This window comes from Pleurodeles waltl, chromosome 6 (assembly GCF_031143425.1).
Source record: "Pleurodeles waltl isolate 20211129_DDA chromosome 6, aPleWal1.hap1.20221129, whole genome shotgun sequence".
Taxonomy (NCBI): domain Eukaryota; kingdom Metazoa; phylum Chordata; class Amphibia; order Caudata; family Salamandridae; genus Pleurodeles; species Pleurodeles waltl.
Genome location: NC_090445.1, coordinates 866,175,332 through 866,189,193, shown reverse-complemented (window position 1 = coordinate 866,189,193; position 13,862 = coordinate 866,175,332). Strand labels below are relative to the sequence as shown.

The following is a 13,862-nucleotide window of genomic DNA, read 5'->3' as shown; positions in this document are numbered from 1 at the left end:
TCTGTAAAGGAGGAGAAAGTTACAGGAGGAAGTTGGAGTAGGTTGGCATCTGGTGAGGATGGCTTCACAACCATGTATGGAAATGTCTGTTTTACTGAGATTTATTGCCTATTTGAACATAATAGCTAGTCCACCTCCTCTCTTGCCTATACACTTTTGAGTGATGGTTTGATAGTCTGGGGGAAGGGCTTCACGCAACACTGGGGCCATGTCATCTCCCAACCATGAATCTGTTATGAATAGTAAGTCAGATTGTGTGTCTGTGAGCAGGTCGTAGATGTGGTGCTTGTTTTTTGAGAGTGACCGAGCATTTATGAGCTGGCAGTTTAGAAAAAGTGTGTTAGTGGCGGTGTTTTGCTTAGGAGAAGGGTAAGCAGTATAATTTGAGTTTGAAACAGGTGTGTTAGCTACGATTTACTGTGTGAGGGTCACAATAGTCTTGTTTTTCCAATATAGTGTTCCTCTTCCAGCAGGTTTAGGAGGCATTTTGTTGGGTCTTTGTGTGGGTGGGTGGTGGACTTGGTGGTAGAGAGAGACATGAGGAGTGTACTGTTTTTTGTAGGGTAGCCTTATTATGTAATAGACAAGGGGATGGAAAGTTGTTAAGAGTGGCATGTTGTTTATTTTGTTTGAGTCTGTTTAGTGTGGATGGAGTAAGCGTTGTAGTCTCGACTACCTAGCCCTTCAGAAACGATCTACTTACAGACATCGCCGGATCTCTGTATTTACATTAAAATATTTACACAATCTCCTTTATTTTCCCAGAAACATTTCTCTATTTCATGTCGGTGTACTGTCTCGCCTACTTTATTAATAAGACACCAGGAGTGGAACGTGGCTTTTGATGCTTTGCTCTGTCAAAAATCCAAATAAATTGCAAAGCACAAGTCATGCTGGACCTCCGGGATGGCAATATTAAACAAATACTATTTCCCAGAAAAGTCTACCACCTGGCAAATGTGCCCCTCATGTCTACACAGTCCCCCACCCCCGTTTCACATACATTTAATTTGTTTTAAAGCATTTGTAAAGGCTGGCTTTACTAATCCACCCAGCTCCCCATGTAAAATACAGATCTGTTCTTTGTAGCAGGTACATTTACCCTGCGAGTCAAAACTGCCACTAGACAAAACTCCCATGACTCTCCATAGCAGGAAGATTAATCACAAGAGGTGTCTTGACATTTTAATTGCTTCTGAAAGGCTGGACGCACAAGAAACTTTTCAGCATGTGCTTTTAAATCTCAAGTGTCAAAGTTCTTGCTGAACACAGCGCCCCCTGAGGTCAGCGCCACCTAATTCAGGTCAGCGCCCGGTGGCTGCACCGCTAGCACTGCCCTAAAGCCCGCCCTGGGTGCGGTACACTTATCTGCATCAGATTGCAGGGGGAAATGTCTTGAGTGAATCCAGATGCTTTTCTTTCGGTAGAAGTGAGAACAAATGCATCCGTATACTGAGAGAACATTCGTCGCAAAGCTTTTGGTTTACATCAGTAATGGTGCAGCAATTGGGGGTGAACACTTGTCGATGCCTTCGCGTGCTGCCTCTGGAGCGGTCCTCTTGTCTTTTTTTGTCTCCAAAGGATGGAGCTTCAGGTGCAATATGTCGACATCAGGCACTTAAACTGCCTTGTGACAGTCCGCATGACTGAATTCAAATGAGTTGAGCTCAAACCGTACATCAGTCCAGCTCAAACGTTTGAATTAGCAATCCCACAAAGTATATTTATGGTGGAGCAGTGTGAGAACCCTTGAATTAATTTTGTTGAAAGAGAAATACTTGCACTTAAAGTATGTAGAAGAACAGACGTTCTAGCAGCTATGCTTTATAAGCCAGTGCCTAGTTCGTATCCTAAAGTAAACACAGGGAAGAGATGGTTGGATCCACGAAGCATACTTTTCAAATGCCCACGCTCACTTCACTCATGTAAATGTTCATGTGCAGTGAAATTACATCCTATGTTACTAATGTGCAACTACTTCACCAAGGACTGCTATCAGACCTATCCAGAGCCACCTCTCTTTTGTAATAGTTTGTCAAGAAAACGAACCAAACCTTCTGACATGTCTCTACATTACATTATGTTATGTTCGATACGTGCTCATTTTTGGTACATTTTGCATAAGTGGTTTGTAGAGTAAACAGAAGAATGACAAGTAGATATTTTCACTTATTATTAGGTAAATGCATTTAATACCAATTGTGTAAAAGCTGAATCTAGCCAAGCAGGTAAGCTTCTGAAGCATAAATACTCGGGCATTCTTAATATTGCCATGTCGGAGGGTCCTGCATGACTTGTGCTTTGCAATTTGGATTTTTGACAGAGCAAAGCATCAAAAGCCACGTTCCACTCCTGGTGTCTTTTTAATTAAGTAGGCGAGGCAGAACACCGACATGAAATAGAGAAATGGTTCTGGGAAAATAAAGGAGATTGTGTAAATATTTTAATGTAAATACAGAGTTCCGGCGATGTCTGTAAGTAGATAGTTTCTGAAGGGCTAGCTAGTCGAGACTCAACACTGGGTAACTGAAAACTTTCCGCTTCCTGTTCATACTGTTGAAAACTTCATAGTAGTATTGGATATCACCTTCAGGTCATCCTAAACTGTATTACCGTGTAAAAATGTCAGCACAAAGCGGCAAATTGAAGTGAAGAGCCCGCAGTTGTTTTGAAATAGTTGTGAAAGGTGCTGAGCTGGCATGAGAGAAGAACAGTAAATATTAGTAACTTAAAAGCTCTCACACTTCCTGCCTTGGAATGGCCCTTGCTTTCCGGAAATATTGAGTTGATTACTGTGCGCTGCATGAATGGTTAATGTGCTGCAAGAATGACAAAACACATTTGCTCCACAGAATGAAGGCTGCAATGCAAGATGCATTTTGAAGTATTTAGTCTTATAAACAAAAAGTTTGACCGTCCAAAATAATTTAAATTTTCACTTCAAATTCCTCTGGTGTCCAGAAATGTGTATAAGTGTCAAGTGTTTTGTGTTTACAGCCACATAATAACAACTATATAAATAACTGTATGACATGTCTAATGACATGTTGTAGTGGTGATCATTTGAACCTTGCTAATAGTAAAATATAAATGCACTTTTTTTCTAAACATTTTCCACACCTTCCCTCTTTCCTGTCCCATCCCCCTAGAGCCTGTTCAAGTAACTAGGGTATCTCTCGTGATTAATTTTAAGAAAGTTGATCTAGAGACTAAGCTGTGAACTTTTGAATCTGGGGACATGGGTTCTAATTCAGCTCTCCTACTTGACTGTAAATATGTGAAAACTAACGAAATTGTCTAATCTACCTAGCACTTCTGAATACAACAACCTCGATACAGCTTTCTTTCAACATCTACTTCAGCTCTGCCTGGATTGATTTAGCTCTTCAGGCCTTCTCGTTTCACATATGCAGGTGACCCGAAAATCATTCTCTAGTTCAATGACATCATGACATCCAGACTGCCATCATGTTTGATCACTGTAAAATGCTGCGGGCCAATAACCACTCTCAACTCAACTGGCCACCCACACAAGAGATCCCAGCCTAACATACAAATATATGACAACCATCCCCTCAACAAAAACATCAAGAAACTTATAAATCATCCCAACTTACCGATCATTCGCTGGAACCTCAAATAAATGTAGTGAAACTATCTAACAATATCCTCCTAATTCTGAGACAGCTAGGGCTCTACTTAGACTTCTCCACAGTATTCAAGCCATTGTTGCACGGATGCTCGCCCCTGGATTATGCACAGAACCTCAAAGTTCCAACAAAACCCTACAACAGTTGCAAGATTCAGTGGCTAATATTACACTTGGAAACCTTGGCTCATGTTTCCCAAACCATGATGACTTCGCCCTGGCTTCCAGTATGTTGCCTGACTGAGTACTAAGCACTGTCGATAACACACAAGTACTGCAAGAATTAGGACTGGTATTCCTCCAGCAAAATGTAAGAGCTGCCATCCTATACCAAGCCTTCAAGACAACATACTCATGCATTTCAGCAAAACCTGGCTTTGGTGTAACTCAGTGTCAATCAAAGGCACCAACATCTCTCCCCGCCTAGATAAGGACAGTGTAAAACAATCCTCCTTTCTGTAAGGCATAAAAGCACAGCTTTTGAGTTTCATATCATTAAGTTAGACCCGAGTAATGCACAACACAACTCCTATTAAATAATCAATCGCTAAACTAGGACTGAAAGGAAAGAATAGTACACCCTCCAAATGAATGCTCACCAATTTAACTACGTTTTTCTGAAATAAGCTGCATGGAGCATGATCTGTTATGTTTTAAACATGCTATAAACATGCCTATGTACGCCTGCAGAATCAATCAAGTTTACCATGACACAAACAGGCCATAGCTTTACCACACGCACCTGACCAAACTCTCTTTACATACATGTCACTAAAACCTCACACCTCCAACCAAAACTATAGGTTCGCTTATAATCGATCAGGACAGTTAGAGTGCCTAATGCCACACCAGCAACATTTGTGTACTATACATAATCACTCATGTATTTTACCAGCTACATCTGCACGTCAATTGTACCGAAAGGTAGGCTGGATTAAGGGGGTTAATGCACCTAATAATCTGTCTGCATCCAACACCTCGTTACACAATGTTTCCAAAATGGATGTACTTTGCTGCATGCATCTTGGGCGGTTATTGTTCCTATTTAAAAGTACGGCCTTTAACAGGTTAATCACAATTTAGAAAACCGAATAAGACACTGCTGAGTGAGACAGCAAAGGGTAAAATGTGGCACCAGGAGAGAGTAAAAGAAGGGTACAAGAATGTGTTAATGAGGAAGATGTACTGCTGATTTCATTATGTCATCTAAGACAACTTCAATGGATGAATAACACTTTGTGGGCAAAAGAACCAGGAAGGGTGATTTTTAAAAAAATAATCTTTTGATAGGAAAGGAACATGGTGACTTGCACTGCTGCATTTCCCCATCAATATTACATACATTACCTGCAGGAAGTATAAGTACCTGCAGTTCCCCACCTCTTATATACCACCCAGACAGGTCTGCAAAACTCAGGGTGCTGAATTTACAAACGTGGAGCACTTTTTTTGGTGCTACTCAATTGGGCCACCTTTATTTTGGCGTACAGTCTGTCTCAGTGTGGCACTGTATACAAATGCCAGATAGGAAAAGATAAATAATTGCCCACCTGGTGTAAAGGACCTTGTATAATCTCCCAATACGTTCCTTTGATGTACAGTCCTCCCTTCTTGGCCAGCTACTCTAAACATTCATTCTTAGTTTAACAACTATAGGAAATGGAGTTAATATATGCCACATGAAGCCCTTTGACGTGTTACCCTCAATGTATAGACTTGCTCTCTCACTGGAAGCCCAGTCTCTCCTGGGCAGTACATTTTGCTGCAGGAAAGCATCTGGTGGATGGCTATAGCACACACAATGAACTCTGGCGAAGTTAAGAAACGTCCCAATCCATGATATTCAAAATGTTTGCCTACAATTATGTTGTTCGAATTAGAATTGTACACAGCCCTGCCAAATCCATATAATGAGCAACAGGAACCAGTTTCGCACCAATTAGTTTATATGTTATCAAACTCCTGTGTCGCTAAAGGATTCAGTATGACCTTGAATGCTGGACATTCTCCAATCATTTATAATGATTTTTCAAAACTGATGCTAATAAAGGTGTTGGGAAAGTATTTTTAAAAATCTGACAGCAAAGCTCAGGCTCAACAGAACATGAGCAGCTGTTGTTTGAGGTGTTTTTGTTTAAATGCGTCCTTGCTTGACAAGAGGAAGCATTACGCGTAGGAACACAGTGGGAAATTATAGATTTGCATTTCACGACATTCGCATAATTTTGCGGTCATTTCACAGAATTACGGGAAAGCAAACCTTCCAATTAAAAAAACAGTTTTAAGTGTTCACAGCGTAAAAAACATTCATCCCATAATGAACTATTGAATACATTGTTAACATATTATTTTTTTTTCTTTCTGCATGCTTTCAAACAAATGCCGTTTCCCAGCACGTTTTATATTAAGTGCTGAGCTTGAAGGCACTCAGTGTATACATTTATGTAGCGAAATGCTGATTTATCCCTGTTGATATACCACCCTGTGCCTCACTACAGAGCACTATGCATCAAGGGCCCCATTAAGAGTTGCCCAGGATTCAGTGAAGAATATAGTGGGCAGAATAACTGGTTTACTATTTAAAGCCCCCAAAACCGTGAATAACATTCACCCAGGAACACCGGGACAGTTACCACATGCAGATTACCAGTTCTGGGGACTTTTCCTCTGACATATTCCGCCTGTTCTAAGGTGGTAGCAAATATCAACAGAATCATAGTGATTTTATCGGGTGCAGAAATACACCAAGTAAAATCGGACTCTGTATTCCTGCACCCGGTAATTTCGGGTGCGGGAACACCGGCCCACTCAGAATCTTCTAAAGTGGTAGCTCGCCCCAGAGAAACCCCCCTGGTTGACTCGTAAAGAGGCATTGAGACTATCTTACAACCTTCTGTGCTGGCCACTTGGTACAAAAAAAAATCCTCATCCTTAGAGGCTAATTACTGTTCGATATGTGTTTTGAAAATGAGGTTTCTACTTTTGGTCATTGCTTCCTCATACCGCAGTGTTCCCCTTCGTGCAATCCTTTTTCCGCCCCATCACCACTCCTACTTATTAACATCCTTTACTCTGACTTCCACTCTTTGCCTTTTACCACTATCACCCTCACTCCAATGACCCACACTCGCTTCTCTTTTTACACCGTTTACTCGGACATCTCTCGTCCAGTTGTAACCTTTCCAAATATACAAAGTAACAATCGAAAAAAAGAGTCGTCAGAAAACACATTCTAAATGCACAGGTAGTTACCGGGTCGTCAGGACGGAGTTTCTTAGAAGGGGGCCCGCCATCCTCCGGGTGCAGCATGTAGTATAGTCGCACCTTGTTGGCATGCTTCTTGCTCTACAAAGAAGAAGAATGAGCTGTCAGGTCTTTAGGACTCTCTGGGGAAACTAAAGACGCTGCACATGAATGAGGCCCCCGTTGACCCAGATCTTGCATTCCCATACTGCCACCTGCGCAGATGACGATGGATCGCTATGCTACCTGAAGGTTGTGGATCCATCCTACAGGGAAGACATTGTTTACTTACCCCGGTTTATTTACTATTAGTTATTGTTTATTCACACTAGCAAAGGTGCCCACAAAAGAAAAATGACGCAGAGAAATACATTTAAATACATTAGAACAAAGAGGTGAGAGAGCCACTGAAAGCTTGAGGCAGGCTTTAGCTCAGCTTGAGATCTCCTGGGACTCTCGAGTTTAAAACGAGTCAAGCTTTCATGTGGCTTCTGCCTGCCACCCAAACTCTAATCTTATGTGTCAAGAAGTATTAACATTTGATGTAGAAGAGGACAGAGACAGATTTACACATCTAGTAGTTGAATTGTGTGATGGGAAACCAGAAATACTAAAATCAATCATGGCTTCTGTGCTTGACGAAAGTGTATGATCTTAAGAAAATATTTTATTTTGCTGTGCCGAAGCCTACCAGAAAGACTGGTTTGCTAAAGACATCTTGGGAGCATTCAAAAAGCTGACCTAGGAATGCAGTCCACCTGTTGCTTACAACCGACATGGTTTGTGACCCACATTTTTTGGCTATTTGCTGGCTTTATTTGCTTTAGGCTTTCCTGCTTGAATTTGTCCCTCCCACTGCCCAAACCTTGTTTACTGTACTCTTCCACAAACTCGCTTTCTGCATTTAACCCCTTCATTGCCAGGCCTTTTTCCCCCCTCAGGTGCCAGGCCTTTTTTTGGCTATTTGGGGCAGTTTGCGCTTAGGCCCTCATATCCTTTTGTCCACATAAGCTACCAATGCCAGATTTGCATCCCTTTTTTCCAACATCCTAGGGATTCTAGCGGTACCCAGAGTTTGTGGGTTCCCCTGAAGGAGACCAAGAAATTAGCCAAAATACACCATAAATGTAGTTTAAAAAAAAAAAAAATGGAAAAAAGGCTGTAGAAGAAAGCTTGTGTTTTTTCCCCCTGAAAATGGCATCATCAAAGTGTTTGCAGTGCTAACATCACCATCTACCCAGCTTTCAGAAACAGGCAGACTTGAATCTGAAAACCCAATTTTTCAACACAATTTGGTATTTTACTGGGACATACCCCATTTTAAAGATTTCTTTTTAGCTTTCAGCCTCCTTCCCGTTAGTGACAGAAATGGGTGTGAAACCAATGCTGGATCCCAGAAAGCCAAATATTTCTAAAAAGAAGCCAAAATTTTGAATTCAGCAAGGGTTAATTTGTATTGATCCTACATGGGTTTCCTACAGAAAATAACAGCTGAAATAAACAAATATTGAAATTGGGGTGAAAAACCAAGCCATTATCTCCACATTTTACTCTAACTTTTTCCTGCGATGTCAGATTTTTGAAAGCAAAATACCGTTATGTCTGCAGGACTTTTCTGGTTGCAGGGATATATAGGGCTTGTAGGTTCATCAAGAACCCAGAGCCAATAAATGAGCTGCACCTTGCAGTGGATTTTCATTCTATACCAGGTATACAGCAATTCATTTGCTGAAATACAAAGAGTGAAAAATAGGCATTAAGAAAACCTTTGTATTTCCAAAAAGGGCACAAGATAAGGTGTTGAGAAGCGGTGGTTATTTGCACATCTCTGAATTCTGGGGTGCCCATACTAGCATGTGAATTACAGGGCATTTCCCAAATAGACGTCTTTTTTACACACTGTCTTACATTTGGAAGGAAAAAAAGTAGAGAAAGACAAGGGGCAATAACACTTGTTTTGCTATTATGTGTTCCTCCAAGTCTCAGGATAAAAATGGTACCTTGCGACGGGAAACACAACATGGGCACATCCCATTTTTACATTGAAATCTGACATGTTTTTTGCAAAGTGCCTAGCTGTAGATTTTGGCCTCTAGCTCAAACGGTACCTATGGAAACCTACCAAACCTGCACATTTTTGAAAACTAGATACCTAGGGGAATCCAAGATGGGGTGACTTGTGGGGCTCTCACCAGGTTTTGTTACCCAGAATCCTTTGCAAACCTCAACATTTTGCAAAAAAAACACCTTTTCCTCTCATTTCGGTGACAGAAAGTTCTGGAATCTGAGAGAAGCCACTAATTTCCTTCCACCCAGCGTTCATAAGTTTCCTGATAAAAATGGTACCTCACTTGTGTGGTTAGGCCTAGTGCTGGTGAAAGGAAATGCCCCAAAACACTATCTGGACACATTAAAAATCATCAAATATAAAACTACCTGTTTTTGCCGAGGGGGGGGGTGATGGAGGGTCAGCTGCGTTTTTGGTCCTGGGCTCAGCAGCCATCTAGGGAAACCTACCAAACCCATACATTTCTGAAAACTAGATACCCAGGGGAGTCCAGGGAGGTGTGACTTGCATGGATTCCCCAATGTTTTCTTATCCAGAATCCTCAGCAAACCTCAAATTTAACTAAAAAAATCCCTTTTTCCCACATTTCTGTGTGGTATCAACGCACGGGAACAAAGTTCCGCCCACCCAACGTTCCCCTCAGTCTTCCAGTAAAAATGATACCTCACTTGTGTAGGTGGGCCAAGTGCCTGTGACAGGGAAGAGCCAAAAACCTGTCAAAATTGAGGGGGAACCAAAGCAGGTCCAAAAGGGCAGTTTGAAAAACAACATTTTTAGGCTGACCAGTGCACCAGAATTTGTATCGGTATAGATGAGACAATGTTGGGTGGTACGAATTTTGTGGATCTCTGCAGATTCTGGAAGGTCCATCACAAAAACATGGGAAAAATGTGTGATTTCCGGCAAAGTTGGAGGTTTGCAGGGCATTGTGGGTAAGAAAATGGTGCTGGGTGCATGTGAGGCACACCACCCTGGAATTAACCAGATGTTTAGTTTTCAGATGTGTCTAGGTCTTGTGGATTTTTCTACATGGCAGAGTCTCAAAGCCAAAAAAGTGCAGCCCTCACCATTCCTAGGGAGACAATTTTGAAAGTTACCAAGCTCTCGTAGCCCACATGTAAAACCAAAACCCAAAATAATCAAAAGTCCTCTTGCTTGCTGTGGAATAAGATGTTTTAGTGTGCGAGGGGAGAGCTGAAAGACTGTTACCCCCTTCAGTTGGGGTGGGGGCAGAACCAGGACCATACTAGTTGGTAGCCACCACCCCACTATTTTTTTTTTATTTTTTTATTCCATGGTATCTAGTAGACTTTCCGTCCCCGGGGTGTGGATCGGGGGTAATTGCCCCATCTGTCCACTGGTGGGCAGAACAACTTTGGCCCCATTTATTTGGGGTGGGGGTATGGCCATACCCACACCCTCTTATTTTGAAAAAAAAAACTTTCCTGGTCTCTGGTGAGCTTTCTGCCCCCTTTGGGGCAGAAATGGGCCAAAAATATTTTGCCCCCCCCTGGGGAGGAAGCAGCTCGCCCGCGGCATCCAAGTGGTTAAATTGTGTTCTTGTCACATTTGCTGTGCATTGAAAGACTGAGATCAAATGTCAAGCTCTCGCTTCTGAGGGAGCTTGGTGTTTACTTACTTTCCTTTCTCGGACTTCAAAGTGAGAGAATTTGTGCGACACTCCAGCTGAGTATTCATATAAGAAGAGAGGGTGTAGGATTTTTTTTTTCTAGCACACAAAAAAATAACTATGCTAATGTTTCAGAATATAACTGAATTAGTAGAAATGAAACATTTTCGGTGATTCTGAAGTGGGGTGGAAACAAATATTTGAATATGATCAAAACACATCAGTACACTTGGTGGTGACATTTGCACCCATTATCATTCGTGTTCACTAAAACCATATTTCAGTGTAAAGGTAATTATTTAAATTGAAAATTTGTTGTCTGTAATGGTAGTGCGCTACCACACCATACATACTCCACACTCCACCACTCCACTCTATGCCATGCCTTTCAATTCTGACAAGACACACCACCTGACTCCACGTCACTCCAATCAATGCCACTCACTCCACTTTATGCCCCTTCACTTCACACCACTTACCCCACTCAACCCCAATGTACAGCAATCTACCCCACCCTGCTACAATATGACAATCTACTCCACTACAATCTACCCCACTCCACTTTATCTACCCCACTACAGTTTACTCAACCCTCATTTACCATCCCCAATCTACCCCCACCCACTCCAATCTACCGCACTCCAGTTTACCTCACTTCAGTCTACCCCACTCTTTCCCAATCTACCCCACTCCACTCTGTCCCAATCCACTCCAACACGATGCAAGGAACCCAACTACACTACAATTGACCCCACTCCAATCTACCCCCACCACTTTACCCCAATCGACTATCCTACTCCACTCAATCTAACTCAATCAACACCACACCCCCAATCTACTGTACTCTACTCAAATCTACCCCACTCTGCTCTACTCAAATATACCCCACTCCAATCTACCCTAATCCACACCACTCCAATGTACCCTGGTCCATTTCAATCCACTGTAATCTACCCGACTCTAATTTAAACCATTCCATTCAAATTTGCACCCTCCACTCCAAAATCCACTGCACTCTATCCAACTCCTCTCCAGTTTAATCTACCCCATTCTACCACAACCTACCCCTCTACAATCTACTGTTGTGTAGCCATTTTAGTTATAGCTCCATGCACGTTATTTTGGCACACTAGGCCACTGTGCACTTTGACCTAGATAAATTTTATTCGGCTACGCATTGTTATTTATACAATAACCAGTTTTACGGTCGATTTATTTTCATCTGTCTAACTGTTGTTGCTTAGCCCTGCACTGTGTTCTCAAACAAGACATTCTTGATCACTTTGTGCTTCAGTCAAGGCTACAGTTTAGTACATTGCCGGTGGAGGTGGTAGAAATTTAGTCTCGAACATTCGTAGAAAATACACATTCTTACGTAGGGACATTTTCTTAGAATATCAGCTGTGTTATTATAAAAACACTTCCTAGTCCCATTACACGTTAAGAAGGAGATTCCAGCCAGGGAACCACGACTGTATGCTGACTGCTTCGCTGCAGATGCTAACGCAGACCACAGGCCTCTGCTCAGAGTATGAGGGTTGATGTCCTCCCAGGGGAACCTGAAAGGCAGAGTTAGAGCTTAACATGCTGTGCTCAGATTATGACTTAGATAGGAAATAGTCCATAAATCCTAGTGATAATATGATAGCGTTATTCTTATGCTTCACTCTCCTTGTCACCTTTTTAATATTGTCATGTTGTGTCGTCCTGGTTATTGCAGCTCACACTTTGCTATCTAAGATGCAGTTGTTTTATTAAACCAGTTATTAAAACTTATACTGCCTCTTTGTCATTTATATATGAGACTGAATTGTGAATGAGAGAACCGGATGCAACCTGAGTGACCACGACTTCCCTGAGAAGCATTATATGTCATGCGCTCGGCTGCCCAATTATCCCTATCTCCTGGTAGAGAGGAGGCACTGCTAGTTAGCCGGAGCAAAACCCGGATTTAGAGCGACAGGTGTCACCTGCAGTGGGTCAGACTCAGTCTCCCACACCATGGACAATCTTGCTGCTCAAAATCCAGTAACCTCATTAGAATAATGAGAGCCTACGCGACATGGCGCCGCCAACATTTGGTCAGGCTCTAATTTTCGGGTCCTCTGGAGTATCTGTCTCATTAAATAGAATGACACCTCAATGCTGTATGCGGAGACGTCCGTGTTGCTGAGGATTTTCCACCACAGCTGTGTAGGTAATCCTACTACAACTGGCGGTTGTTCAAGCTTGAACTTTAAAAGGAAACCCCATTTTGGTGTGCCTTCTCTGAACGCATACTGTTACTATCATGGAGAATCCCCAACAAGTACAAATAGCTGTTAATATGAGACAACCTCGAACTGCACATTTAATAGCGAATGGCCTAACGGCCCAGGGAGGTCCAGTCTCATTCGCAGTGGACGCCCATGCATCTTATAGAACAGAACTTTTTTACTCTTGGGTCACATTTCCAGCAGTTGATGGGAACACAAATACATTTCACCTATATACACCCGTGAATGCACCTGGACAATACAGAGCATACGCATTTTTAGAGATACCTCTATCTTATCAAGAACATAATAATTGGCTTGATGGCACCCTACCCCACACAGTATTACCAGTAAGGTTAGGTCCATTAAGTAATGACGGTCCTACCTGGCCTTTTTTGGCCACATATACACCACATCCTACGGTTGCAAATTTAGCAGTAGCTGAGATTTGTCGCTAATATATTGAATTAATAGCAATATGTAGACGATTAGTACAATTTGTGATGCAATCACCAAATACCAACCCAGCATGTGCTGCTCCAGCACGTCCACATGCAGTAACGCCAGGTATAAATCCTGCGACTGTACATTCGATTATAGGTAAAGTTCCAGCAAAACAAGAGGAAACTCCGTTTGGTTAGCACAGAAAATTAATACGCTGGAGGCAGTGTTTCTCCATACGGGACCTCAGGATAAACATAGAATATTAACAATGTGCTTGCCTTTTGGGATGGTTCCTACAGTAGAAAAGTGTAATACTTGGGGCATGGTATTTGCCACGCTCTAAACAACCGCACACGGTACACCGACACTTGCCAATTTACCGGAAGTGTTAACAAATTCAAGATGAATATGGGACTGCCCCGGCCCTATATTTGGGGATGCAATTGATGGGCAATTTTGCCACAGTATCCTCAATCATTTTAAGTAACCTTAAAGGGGAAGCAGTCGCACTTGCAGTGCACATGAGGCTTTGTGACGTTCCACAGCAGGTTCAAGAACGAGAGCTTCTTAAAA

General features: G+C 42.1%; 1 protein-coding gene across 4 annotated transcripts in view; it reads right to left on the bottom strand.

Annotated features, from left to right (window-relative positions):
* LOC138300358 (zinc finger matrin-type protein 4-like) overlaps positions 1–13,862 on the bottom strand; it is a 1,123,322-nt gene that overhangs the window by 747,112 nt on the left and 362,348 nt on the right. For all 4 annotated transcript variants that reach the window (XM_069239631.1, XM_069239632.1, XM_069239633.1 and 1 more), the window contains one exon: positions 6,902–6,994. In XM_069239631.1, coding sequence (XP_069095732.1) covers positions 6,902–6,994 — 93 coding nt within the window. The remainder of the gene's footprint in view (positions 1–6,901; positions 6,995–13,862) is intronic.